The sequence below is a fragment of the Sordaria macrospora genome, chromosome 3 (genome assembly GCF_033870435.1).
Source record: "Sordaria macrospora chromosome 3, complete sequence".
Taxonomy (NCBI): domain Eukaryota; kingdom Fungi; phylum Ascomycota; class Sordariomycetes; order Sordariales; family Sordariaceae; genus Sordaria; species Sordaria macrospora.
This window is the reverse complement of record NC_089373.1, coordinates 226027-239360: the sequence shown is the minus strand read 5'-3', so window position 1 is coordinate 239360 and position 13334 is coordinate 226027. Positions and strand designations below refer to the sequence as shown.

At 51.3% G+C, this 13334-nt stretch overlaps 4 protein-coding genes across 4 annotated transcripts; 2 read left to right on the top strand and 2 right to left on the bottom strand.

Annotated features, from left to right (window-relative positions):
• Positions 1–194: 194 nt before the first annotated feature.
• Positions 195–2536, top strand: SMAC4_07177 (uncharacterized protein; the record flags this gene model as incomplete). Its single annotated transcript, XM_003347272.2, has 6 exons — positions 195–545; positions 693–742; positions 822–966; positions 1026–1068; positions 1137–1292; positions 1395–2536. The coding sequence occupies 6 exons, from the start codon at positions 195–197 to the stop codon at positions 2108–2110; spliced, it is 1461 nt and encodes a 486-aa protein (XP_003347320.1). The 3' UTR covers positions 2111–2536.
• A 1-nt stretch (position 2537) lies between these two features.
• Positions 2538–5464, bottom strand: SMAC4_07176 (uncharacterized protein). The gene is made up of 2 exons (XM_003347271.2): positions 2971–5464; positions 2538–2910 (listed from the first exon to the last, which is right to left on the bottom strand). Exons 1-2 carry the CDS (start codon positions 5015–5017, stop codon positions 2894–2896), a joined length of 2064 nt encoding a protein of 687 aa, XP_003347319.1. The 5' UTR covers positions 5018–5464; the 3' UTR covers positions 2538–2893.
• Positions 5465–5813: 349 nt separating this feature from the next.
• SMAC4_07175 (uncharacterized protein) lies at positions 5814–8084 on the bottom strand. Its single transcript, XM_003347270.2, has 3 exons — positions 7800–8084; positions 6363–7328; positions 5814–6313 (listed from the first exon to the last, which is right to left on the bottom strand). The coding sequence occupies exon 2, from the start codon at positions 7260–7262 to the stop codon at positions 6423–6425; it is 840 nt and encodes a 279-aa protein (XP_003347318.1). The 5' UTR covers positions 7263–7328; positions 7800–8084; the 3' UTR covers positions 5814–6313; positions 6363–6422.
• Positions 8085–9981: 1897 nt separating this feature from the next.
• SMAC4_07174 (uncharacterized protein) lies at positions 9982–12884 on the top strand. The gene is made up of 2 exons (XM_003347269.2): positions 9982–12154; positions 12446–12884. The coding sequence occupies exons 1-2, from the start codon at positions 11545–11547 to the stop codon at positions 12607–12609; spliced, it is 774 nt and encodes a 257-aa protein (XP_003347317.1). The 5' UTR covers positions 9982–11544; the 3' UTR covers positions 12610–12884.
• Positions 12885–13334: the final 450 nt, after the last annotated feature.

The following is a 13334-nucleotide window of genomic DNA, read 5'->3' as shown; positions in this document are numbered from 1 at the left end:
CCGCATCGACCAACAACGGGACGGCCAATCTGCAACCAACCCACCCAAATCCCCTGAGGAAGGAAACACAACATACCCGTCTTCCAAGCAGCCTTGCCGTTCCCGAAATCTCGGGTTTCCCGTCTCCTCGGTACCTCTCTGCCGCTTCCCTTCACCATCTTTAACCAATCACACCCCTCACATCCACATTCACCATGCGCGGCACCGACGACATCCCCTCAACCCCCCAAACCCCCTCCACTCCCTCATCCTCAACCCTCATCTCCAGCCTCAAAGACATCAAGGGTCTTGACGTCCGCGTCGTCGAGAACCCGGACAGCACCATCGCCAAGCGCGCTCACTACGCCCCGCCCTGGGCCGACGTCAGCATCATCGGCATCGCGGGCAGCTCCGGGTCCGGAAAGTCGACGCTGTCGCAGGCGATTGTTAAGAAGCTGAACCTGCCGTGGGTGGTCATCTTGAGTATTGATTCTTTCTATAAGAGTCTGGATGAGGAGGCGAGCAGGAAGGCGTTTAGGAATGAGTATGATTTTGATTCACCTGAGGTACGTCGTCTCTCACCATTGGAGTGAATGGAGGAGGGATGTGAACTGGAGGAAGGCGAAATTGGGAATATTGAGGAACACTGGGCTGGGAGTTGGTGGGCAGACAAGGGCAAGCAAGGGGGCTAATATGATGATGTGGATGGACAGGCGTTGGACTTTGACGTCCTGGTTGAACGGTTGCAGGATTTGAAGGCTGGGTAAGTTTCACTCACCATCACCCAGTGAGCGGAAATGGGAGTACGAGATGAGATGCTTACTACCTTGTCTGCTGTGTAGCAAGCGGGCAGAGATCCCCGTTTACTCGTTTGAGAAACATGCCCGTCTCGACCGTACCACAGCCATTTACTCGCCACACGTCCTCATTCTCGAGGGTATCTTTGCTCTCTACGATCCTAGAGTTCTTGACCTGTTGGATATGAAGGTATGCCACCTACACCCGATATCCGTGAGGTGAACACATGCTAACTATGTGTACTTCAGATCTTCTGTGAGGCTGATGCCGACACTTGTCTTTCGCGAAGAAGTGAGTTTCCCTTTGGTGATTTTTGATCTTGGTGACCTGGTTGTTCATGTTCTAATCTCCTGCTACAGTATTGCGTGATGTGAGGGATCGTGGTCGTGATGTCGACGGTATCATCAAGCAGTGGTTTAACTTTGTCAAGCCCAACTTTGAAAAGTTCGTCGACCCCCAAAGAAAGGTCGCCGACATCATTGTCCCCCGCGGCGTCGAGAACCACGTAGCCATGAGTTTGTCCCCCCTCCCCCCACCCTCTCTCTCCAGCTCACTTTATTTTCAAGCCCCCTTTTACAGTAGCAGTACATCAAACACAATACTAACTTACCAAATAGCAATGGTAACACAATTCATCCAACAAAAACTCCTCGAGAAATCCCGACACCACCGCGCCGCCCTCACCCGGTTGGAATCCCAAGCCCGCAAAACCCCCTTATCCAAGAAAGTCGTCTTCCTCGACCAGACCCCGCAACTCCGCGGCATGAACACCATCATCCACGACATCGACACCTCCAACGCCGATTTCATCTTCTACTTCAACCGCTTTTGCACGCTCCTCATCGAGAAAGCCATGGATAACATCCCCTTCGCTTCAACCGTCATCACCACCCCGCTTAACCATTCCTACGCCGGCCTTAAACCCCGCGGTGAGGTATCAGCCGTCGTCGTGCTCCGCGGTGGCGCGGCGTTGGAAGCTGGTCTCAAGCGCGTACTGCCGGATTGCAAGACAGGCAGGGTACTAATTCAAAGTAACATGCGCACTGGAGAGCCGGAGCTGCATTACCTCGCGCTGCCAAAGGATATTGCGCAGCATGAGGCGGTACTGCTGTTGGATGCGCAGATGAGTAGTGGTGGCTCGGCGCTGATGGCCGTGCAGGTGCTTGTTGATCATGGAGTCAAGATGGACAGGATCGTGCTGGCTACGTATAGTGCTGGACGCTTGGGGCTGCATAGGCTGACGACGGTGTTTCCGGAGGTTACGGTTGTTGTGGGAAATGTGATTCAGGATGTGGAGGAGAGGTGGGTTGAGAAGAGGTATTTCCGGTGCTGAATGTGGTGTTGGGGGAGGGATGGATGGTTGTTTGCATAGTTGCTGTTGTTTTGCGTGGTTTATTAGGTGTTGGTGTTGTAGCATAGACCTGGCGTACATGGAATGGACCGGGAGTCTAAGTCTAGCAGGCTGTGAGATTCATAAGAGATATTTGGATCTGTCGTGAAACGGGCATGTCCAATGTGATGTGGAACATAATAAACGGACCATGAATGGACGTGTTCGCGTTACTTTTACGATCCAACCATTCGACAGGAATAAACGAAGAGGAGGAATAAAGACTACCTCTACTACCAAAGAGGATAAATGTTCCAATATGGGGAGAGTACCTACGGTAACTGAGACGCCGCTTCTAGTACAAGTGCCATGGACGATCAGAGCATGACCGCAAGAAGCACCATCAACAGAGTCATTGTACGCCAGCGAATAAAGACAATAGAAAATTAAGTTTATATCTAGCTCTGATCTTCTTTTGTTAAAACTACCTCCTCCCTCCTCCTACCTCCCACCTCTCAACTCCAATTCGCGTCTAGGGAAAACACAACAGACAACGCAAAGTACAACAAAACAACAAAAAGGGATCATGACTTCGTTATAGGTCAATAGCAGAGAAACGGAGACAGCTTCCAAGTGGCTCAAGTCAAGACGAAAGAAAGAGTATTCGCTCGCTCGCTCGCTCGCTTCCATCAGTTTTCCGCCCAACTTAACTCTTCGTTAAGCTTTCTTGCGTCATCGAGAGTCGTCATCTCATCTCGCGTCAACAGACATCGTTGTCCGGATAGCTTAGTAGCTCATTAAATCTGCAATCTTTGTCAGCAAACGTTCCCCGCCCCTCATATCAGGATTACAAGAAAACTTACCCCTCCCAAACAACGCCCGTTTAGCCCAATCCATCGCCATCAACACTCTAGTCCTCAGACTCACGCTCTGCGTAAAATAAATACTCCTCCACGCATACACCGCCCACAGTCCTCCCCCGAAATTCCATCCATCGCCCCAATCAAACACCGCGCTGTTACCAATATACGCGAGACTGCCAAGGTGTTTATACTCAAACGCCTTGTACACGGCAGCATCCAGATCTCCCTCGGTTATTTCGTTGGCTTTTAACCCGGGAGCCGCATGAGCGAGTTTGTTGAATTTGTGCGCTAGGTATTGGCCTTGTTGATGCGCGCGCTGCGCGGTGGCGGGGAGGGAGGTGAGTTTGTTGTCGATTTGCTTGAGGAGTTCGCGCAGCTCGCCAAAATCGAGAGTGCCGTTGTGGTCTTTGTCGTACTCGGCGAAGAGCTTGTCGAGACGTTTGAGGTGGGAAGCTGCTTGGGGGAAACGTTTCTTGACTTGCTGGGCGACGTTGCGCCAGTCTGAGAAGTGTAACTCCAAAGATTCCGGGTCTTTGCCGTGCTTCCAGGCTAGGTTGCGGACGAAAGTGATGATGTGGTCTGCTACGTTGTTTTGGACTGTGGAGCAGTCGCCGATGGCGTAGACGTCTCCCAAAGGAGTGCCGTTGAGGCGGAGGTGGGTGTCGGTTTCGAGGGCGTGGCGGTTGGTTTGTGCCGGGCCGAGTTTCTGTGAGAGATGCTTGCAGAAGGGGGTTTGGGAGACGCCCGTGGACCAGAGACAGAAGCCCATGGGCAGTTCTTTGGTTATGGTGATGGGTTTGCCGTCGGTACTTACGCCCTTCTCGGTGAAGAGGATGGACTCGGGACGGACTTCGGCTACACGGGAGTTGACGAGGACGTCAACTTGGTCTCGAGAGAAACGGTCTTCGGCGTACTTGGATACGGCTTCGTCGTAGGTGTTGAGAATGTGGTCGCGGGATTGGATCAAGTGGACGGAGATCTCGTTGCGCAGAAGACGAGGGAAGTGGAGGGTTAGGTCCTCGTTGAGCAAGTCGTAAAGCTCGGCAGCGAACTCGACACCGGTGGGACCGCCGCCGCAGACGACGAAAGACAATAAACGCTTGCGCTCTTCGTCAGAGGTGGTAGGCAAGCAAGAGAGCTCGAGGTTCTGGATGATCTTGTTGCGGATCTGGCGGGCGTCGCTGATGTCTTTGAGGAAGTGACAGTGCTCAAGACCCTTGACACCGTGAGGGTTCGTGGACGAGCCGACGGCAATGACCAGCTTGTCGTAGGGAACGTAGAATCTGACTTCGTTGCCGTTGGGGTCCTTTTGAGATACCTCGACCAGGCGGGAGGAGAAATCAACGTCTTCGGCGTTGGCACGGATAAAGTGGCCCTTGACTCTAGAAATAATATTGCGGATCGGCTCTACCAGGGACTTGAGCTCGAGTGTTCCCACGGTTGCCGAGGGCAGCATGGGTGTGAAGAGGAAGTAGTTGGTCGGAGAGATGACAGTGACATGATAGTTATCTGGATTGAGTTCCTTGAGGAGAGCAACACTACCCCAGCCACCACCTAGGACGACCAGCCTGGGCTTCTCCTTTTGTTTCTTTTTCTCTTCGCTGTCGTCGTCGTCGAGGAAGATTTCGAGGATGGGTAGGTTCTTGGGACCTCCTCGGCGAGGGTTTAGGGCGAGCGCGGAGATATCAATATCGCCCTGGTTTGTCGCGTGGGAGCTGTAGGTGGAGGCATCGTAGAGGAAGAAGGCGATGAAGCTGAGGCCGACGAATGCGATCGAGCTGCCGAACCAAGCAGCGGTGCGGTATCCAAAATTGAGGAGTTGGGACTGGGTTCGCGGTAGTGGTCTTCCCGACAATTGGCGAACTTGGTTGACGAGGGAGAGCTTCCCCGAGTGTCGCTCTAGGCTCTGTGTCTTGCTATTATTGGTGGGCTTCGCAGGGTGTTGTGGTGGTTTGGTAAACAACTGTCGCGTTCCTGTCGAGGTCAAAGTTCGACGAGTTGTAGTGCTTAGGCCTGAAGCCCGCGCAACTCGATATGTGCGCAGCATTGTTTCGCAATGTTGACGTGATATCTGCGGTGTTGCCGTCCGTTCCGCTTTGTTTACTTTTGCTGCTGCTGCTGCTGCTGCTGCTTTGTTATGACGTCAATGCCCAAGCTGCGATAAGATGCTTGGAGTGTGGATATCGCGATAGTTGGTGTTGGTGTTGCAGTGGTAAATGTTAGTGTAGCCAACAAAGGCGGAAGGCTTTGAGGAAGAAAAGGTCGAGGCAAGACGAAGTGAATCTCACAGAAATTGAAAGTCGGCCCGTTTGTATGTTGGGGATCCTTTCAACTGACGTCTTCCATCGTCGCACACTTTCCATTGCTGTCTCTGATCATGGTTGGTTGTCCCTTTCGATAACGTATTGATTATCTGATTGGGACCCAACCGACGCGGGATGTCCTGTCATGCCCTGTCAACTGCCCTGAAAAGTGCACCCTGCCTGCATACGCACTCGGGTGGATTCTGCCGAACCTGCTTTGGGTTCGTCCAATGTCAATGGGGTTAGGGTTGGATATGGAATATTCCAGATATCACCACCACAACACCTGCCGTCTCATCTTGCCGTCAGTTGGAGGTATCGTAAATCGCTCGTGCCGTCTTTCTCGTATTCTATGAGTAAAATCCAGAATTGTTCAGGAAAGAGACCGAATGGTCTAATCCCCAAGTGACTTTGGCCGATCTGTTTTCCAGTCGTTGTAATCCCTATCACTGTTTTGTATGGCCCTTGCCAGGCGTACTGGGCTGTGCATGTTCGATTTATTTTCACGACCACTTTGGATGGTCATGCACGAACTTGGCACGGTTACCGTCTTGATATCCGGATCCAGACAGGACATGATGCACAGAAAAGGGTCAAAGACAGACAGATCGTCGTCGAGTTACTGCTATTACTCGAACATACTAGGGCTTATTGTATTGTACATGCAGTTACCCTTTTATCCATTCATCTCGTCAGCCTGTCTGCCCAGGGACAACCTCCGACGTCATCATCTGTCTTGTCTACGGCATCTCATGCGTACTACCGTACCACCTTGCAGAGAGTCCATCAAGTCATTACCGATTATACTCTTCTGATGCATCCAACATCATAACAGTCATGAAAATCTTTTTGGAAAATTGAAATGGAAAGGAGTGAAAGAAGAGAAAAAGCTATCCGACGACGATGTGACTAACATGGCTCCCAACAAATGAAATCATAGCAGGTCATGCCAACCCAAATCTCCAAACCCCATATGGCCGGCGTACTAATACCTAGAGAGTGTGCCAAGATTGATCATAAGATGTGGAGTATGTCATAATCTAGAATCGGTCAGCTCATGCTCCTAGGACTACAAAGAAGAAATCTTACCCTTGTGATACTATCCATGGCTTCCCCAAGGAATGTCCAAGAGGTAGAAAAGACGCAACTCTATGCCAACAGAGCCATCAAGAAACCAAAGAGACCGAGGATACTGCTGGCCTCCATGACGGAAGCTCCAGCAGTGACGGTCTCAGACGCCATAGGGCTACCGTAGCCAGTAGTGGTAACGGCATCTGAGGCAGGACTGCTGGAGGAGAGGTAGGTGTAAGAAGACAAGAAGCTGGTGGCAGGTCCAACGGTGGTCGTGTTGGTGTACGTGGTTCTGGCCACAGTGGTAGCCGTGGAGTTGTAGCTGGGCAAGGGGAAGCCACTGCTGGGAATGGTAACGCTGAGGGTCTCGGAAGCGGTAGCCCAGATAGTGGAAGTGAGGGTGCCGCTCTTGATAGTGACGGTGACGTGAGAGGTGATCAAGTCAGTGCTAGTGCTAGCAATAACAGTCGAGGCCGGAACGACGACGGTGACGTCAGTGGTAGTGGAAGCTTCGCTGGTGGAAGTCTCACTGCTGGATGTGTCGATGGTGGCGGTCTCGGTGGCGTAAGACACACTGGTAGACGTCTCGGTAGTAGCAAAACCCTCAGAGCTGGCGGCGGATGAGTAGGTGCCTTCAACGGGGGAACCAGTCTCGGTCTTGGCATCAGCAGGGCTGAGAGTAGTCTCATAGGTGGTAGTCAGGCAAGAGGTGCTCGTCACCTCGGCGGCAGTCAACTGGACGGTCTGGGTAGTGGTGCCGTAGACGGTAGTGGTGAGAGACACGGTAGTCCAGACTCCATCGTCACGCTTATGAAGGGCGTTGACTTGATTCTCAGCGCAGGCAGCTCCATCCACAAGGGCGATGACAACTCCAACAAAAGCGGCCGCGGCCGTAGCGGTGGACTTGTTGAAGAACATGTTGGCTGTTGATACCAAAAGGTTATAGAGTCAAGAAAATGTAGGGAAGTGATGTATTGGCTGCTGCTGGTAAAACGAGTGTCAGCTTGGAGTGCCGTAAGAAGAGAAGGTCGAAAGAAGAAATGAAGGTGGAGGTGAGAGGCGTAGCAATCTCAGAAAGGGAAGAAAAGAAGGACTTGAAGCGACCATATGAGATGGTGGACCCATGACAGAACAGGAAATTGCAAGGTGAAATTCAGGAACACGGCAACGGGTGGTGGCAGCATGGCCAGGGGACAACCGGAGTGTTACGGCATCTCTCCCTTGGACTTGTTGGTACATGTCTAATATCAAAGGACTGCTCTGCGCAACACGGCTCAGGGTCGTGTCACCGTGGTGTTTGGGTGGTCCGGTGGGGGTGTTGTTTGCATCGTGAAACGACAAGGTGGTCGCCGCCAGATTGACGAGAGTTCGGGTATCGAAAGGTGGAAAAGCAATCGCGCGCCCCAAGGGAGAAGAAGCTGAAAAAAATAAAAAATAACAATAATAGCAACTTACAGGGAAATCGTACTCCAAAGCAGACTGCGCCGGTAAGAATGTTCGTGATGGTTTTTTTGGTGTATTTGAGGTGTTTGGGTTGGATTTGGTTTCGGGTTTATTGCGTGTTTGTGGAGGGGGAGGAGGGCAGGGCAAGGCCGAGGAAGCTCGCAAACTCGAGGGCGGGAAGGAAAGGGTGAAGGAAAAGTTTCGAAGGAACCTTGAGGACTGCGCTGCTCCTCAACCTGGAGTGGTGGAAGTTTTAAGGTTGAAAAGGAAGGAGCGCTCAAAGGTCCAGGTCGCTCCAGGCTTGTTTGTCTGACGGGAACGGCAGGTACGAACAAGATATACAGTTATTCATCATCGCCTGCCGCAACACCTCGACCTTGACCTCAGCGAACACATGGTGACAGCCTGTTCACAACCAGTGGCTCTGTGCAATCTTTCATCGGATGTCTGGGAAGATTTGAGATGTTGTCGGTCAAACTGGCGAACGATTAGGAGCACAAGAGTGGCCGGCCATGGTTACAATTCCCGACCTCGGTGGTGTGCAATCGTGGAATCCAAGGACACACACACACGGCTGCCCGTGAACCGTGGCTTTCTTAGTTCCTTCCGTCTCAACGTCACTGGCATGATTTCTTGCCGAGATGACGCTCCATCGGCCGCCTGTTCACATCACGATATGACCGACCGGGACCTGAAGAAGTCGATTCTGCACAAGTCAAACTTTTGCAATCAGTCATAACCAGATGGAAGCTTGAAACACCAACCTCCAAGCTGGAGATTTCTTGCTCCTCTTTAGTGTTACCAAAAGCTTACCTGTCTTAACGTACAAGCATTGTCTCCAGTCGCCAATGAACTGTGTTACCAGTTCCTGCTCCGCTCTGGCAGGCAACTGTGAGTTTCTGTGGCTTTTGAGAACCAAATACTGGAAAGCAAGCATGAGTACCTGTGCGATGATCTTTCTCACGAGGCAAATGGGTCTCTATCCAGAGGTAGCATGGTTAGAATGAGATCCCCATGGGGTAAGAAACTATGTTGATGTCTCAAGACAACACTGCCCAAACCCAGTCCGACAACAACCACGATGTTGGGTTAACCCCAGAAACGCGGTTCAGTTCCAAGACGCGTTTCGGAAGGATTGTCCTCTGGTCTTGAAATAAATTGCCGAGTGTCTTGAGCCCAAACTGTCGGTAGTAGATGACCTTTTTTTTGAAGATTTGACAAAAGAAGCACGCTGAGGTGCGAGGACTCAACAATCCCTTTTCCAGGTTCATGACCCGGTTCTTGAGAGGCCACATATCAATATGCTGCTTCACTTGTTTCCGTGGTGGTCCAAAGACCATGTCGTTCGTGGCTCGTTGCTCTCCATGCATGGGCATTTTTGGTCCTCGAACGGTCTTCAACTTCCATGTGCGTTTGAATAAGCGACACATCGAAGACAGGCTTCCTGATATTCGATCATCATTGACAACAACCATCGAGTCTCGAGGTCAGAGAATGTATTGGAGGCTTCTAATCGATTGCTCAATGGCAGGCGAATCTTCAACCTTTCCATCCCGAACCCTGACAGTGAAAACGAGGAATCGGCCGGCTTGATTGAATGATCAATGCCCCGATCGGTGGTTTTCAGGAGAAGATGATTAACACAACTCGGATGTCGGCTTGTTGTCTGGAAAGGATGATTCATGACCATGGTAGATTGCCAGTGTGGTTTGTAGGAGAGGAACTGTGACGGGACACTTGGTCGAAATTGAAATTGACATGGTGAGCCACTGCAGCAAGACAGTGCTGAAAGCCTGCCAGGCATGACTATAACCCTAACGAAGAACGTTTGTTCTTGAAGTGCTTCATGAAACTTCAACGGGGTCAAAGTCGATCTGCCATCTGCGAACCATCACCTCTTCTTTTCTGCAGATTTTAGGAAGGAGTGTCTTGCTGAAGAGAATAGTGATTTCGTGATTTTGGGAAGGAGAAAGCCAGGCTTGGCGGGATGCATCATGAACTCCACCATTCAAATGGTATGTGCGGGGTCTGCCGATCAACTGTGGATCTTACAATATCAGGTTAGACCAATGAGGGTTGTCGTTTCAGCTGCAAATGGGCCACCCAACCCACGACCTATCCCCGACCTCCCGAATTGGTGCCGTTCCGTCAGTTGTTGGTCGTCACAAAGTCAGAAAGAAAACATCACGGCAACCTCCAAGATCCTACGCCGCAGCGGATAGACCGGACGCTAGGTACGGACTCGGGCCGCAAGAGTTTTGTCTGTTGACATATTTGCCATTCGGTTCCCGGATTCCATTCCGGTCTCGGGACTTTTAGATCAAGCTTTGGATTGCCATGACTTCGTTGAAACATGTTACAACAGAAATACAGTTGACAGTCTTTACTATACATGCCTCTTCTCGGTGGTTAACACGTTCGACATCTCATCTGCAATCGTTGGTGATCTCCCCCATCCAGGGACATCCCAGATCTTGACTAGCCTTTTCCGAGTCTCAGCTTTGGCCAGACGCCATCATATCAGCTCACGGTCTGAATTCAGCATCGGGACATAGCTTTCGCCTCAACCGTCCTGTTCTGGCCCATTACACCGGAGACACTCGGGTAGCGGGATTATACACAACATCATACACTCTACGGAAATAAACAAAAGGAAGCGAGATCTCGTCACCATCCCGGGATTGTGAATGACCCCGACATTGAATAACATCAACATATGTCCAAATCTCCAAAGCAACCTCGCCGGTAATCGATATCCACCTCCACACTGCACTGCACTCCATTCAAACCGAACCTCCCGTTCTCGATCTCGACTTCTTCGACTCTCGTACCCGCTCGGACATCTCTCACCCGCACCGCATCCCGCAGCCCGCACCGACAATTACCCGCATCGCATTTGCATCGCTCGGTCAGGTACTCACTTGACTTGCATCTACATACATCCACTATCCACGGGCATTAAACTCTGGATAGCTCAGAATTATCGTTATCTCTCCGGTCTACACTACATATCCTTGGCCTTGCAACCTAGAACCCGGCCCATAGCCCTACCATCCAATCACTCACGAAGCGGTCACCGCTCATCGCATTAGTCGGGGTCCCGAATCGAGGCACACCCATCCATCGCTTTTTTACTTCTTTCATCCCCAATTTCCATCTTTGCTTTTCCCTCCTCTGATCCATTACACACGGAGAGAGAAGGAACGAGCGACTCTATCGACACACGGTTCCATTCAATCTGGTGTGCGCAATCAACCACCACCATCCACCCACTTCAATCCAGCGATCAATTTCCACTCAGGGACACAACGACCCGGACCCAAGCCCGGAGTTTACCAAGGCAACCGTTTCCGGACACCCATCAACCAGACACATACACGCAGTTCCCTTCGCCCTGACCTGGGACTTCCCGCAATCTGAGCAAGGACCGGAAGCGAAACCAACAATACATCACATTTGCAATCTACCTACAACAGTACCACTACTTTCAGATCACCACTAGTCTAGCACGACGTTCCTTTTGACGGACCCGCGCCTACAGCTGCATCGCAGAAGCAAGCCACCCTTTAATTTTGATCGAGTTTCCGGAGGCAGCGCTTCTACAAGTTCAATCCAGGGGTGGACGTGCCGTCTCCATTACAGCTCCAAACCTCAACCGCTAAGCAAACGAACAACGAAACCATCATTTTATATACCATCAACTGCATCGGATTGAGGCATCATTTCTCGGCAGACCTACATACGCTAAACATTCAATATGGCCGACGCAATCGATTCAAAAGATTTTGGCAAACGCCCAGAAGCCGACGACGATACCCTCCAACCAGAATCAGCTGCGACACCAGCGACAGGCGACGTAGCCCAGATAGAGCATGTCAACAACCAGCCAACAACAACACAGAATAAGGAAGCCGAAGAACCATCAATACCCACAGCCGCCGGCGCCAACAACAACATGCCCATCTCATTACAAGACGTCATGTCCGAAACAGACCCCGTCTCGCCAGCATCCCAAACCGACGGCGCACAGCCCGACCCCGACTCGATATCCCAAGCCTCCCATCAATCAGCATCAGGATCGCCCACCAGTACCGAAGCCCCAGTCTGCAACATCACCCTCCTTTTGCCGACTGGCGCCCGACACCCCTACAAGATCGACGAGAAGTACCTGTCCAAAAGGGGCGTCGAGATCCCTGAAACTGTTAGCGAAACGAGACAGCCGGATCCGTTCAGTATCTCGGTGTATAAGCTCAAGGAACTGATTCTGAGGGAGTGGAGGGAGGAGTGGGAGGGGAAGCCGGCTAGTCCTACTAGTATTCGGTTGATCCATTTTGGGAAGTTGTTGGATGATAAGGAGAGTTTGAAGAGTGAGTGCACCCATTTGCCCGATTTTGTCTTTTTCTTGGCGAGAGAGTGTGTGTGGGGGATTGAGATTGATGGAGAGGATGGAGGGAGTTGTGGCAGGCGGAGAATTGGGAGAATAGGGTCTGGAAGATAATTTGGAGAAAAAGGAGGAGGGAGAACGAAATGGGACCACCGGAGAGGCGAGGCGATGGCGGGAAGATGGGAGGAAAACAGATGGATCAGTTGCGGGGAGAAATGCGGGGGACTTTGAGAAATTGTTTTCATGGATGAAACGCTAACATGAGCAAAAACAGAATATCGCTTCTCCCCCGACACCCCCAACGTCGTCCACATGTCCGTCCGACCAGCCGAGATGATGGAAGAAGACGGCGAAGGCGCCAAAGGCGGCAAGAGCGGCGCAAGCGGGCGAGAAGGATCGAGGAGAGAAGGAGGAAGTGGGTGTTGTGTCATTCTATGAGGGATCATGTCGACCACAACACGCCCTTTTTCTCTATCCTTCCTCTTATGGGTGCTTCGCTGATTCAAAGCGCCTTTCAAAACCACGCTTGACAGGGCTATCAGAGAGGAGGCAGCGTTGATAGCGATGGCGATACCGATGCCGATGCAAGACGGACAAATCGATCAGAACAGCAAGCAAGCGGTGGATCGAAGCTCCAAATCGGCAAACAATGAACCTCTTATCCTATTTTTCACAATCCAAAGAAGGGATGATAGTCGGTAGCTGGTTAATCTGATCCAGCTCGATTCATCACTCAGCACCCACCCAGCGTACGCACAGATGGGACGGGATACATCATCCCACCCAAGAAGCACAGCGAATATTTTCTTGTTATTTGGTATTTTTTGCATTTATGAAAGAGGCCGGCGGCCGTTTTGTTTTGGGTTATATTCATGTACTTGGTTTACTTCATGTATCGGGCAAGTCGCTATGGTAGCCTAGGTGGCCACCTGTTCTCTTCTTTCCTTTCTTTCACTACGGTTACAGCTTCGTTGGATATGCTTTTCCAAATGGCGCTATTCTATTGTACTTTCTGTCATTTTCTATTTTACGCTCCTTGTTTTTGTTTGTTATCAGCCCCGCTGGGAGAGGGCGAGCGAAGTTCTGTGTTGGATTTGATAGCAGTACAGCAGCAGTGAGAAGTGGAAGGGGATAGTCGGGGGAGGAGCTTGCTTCGCGAGCAG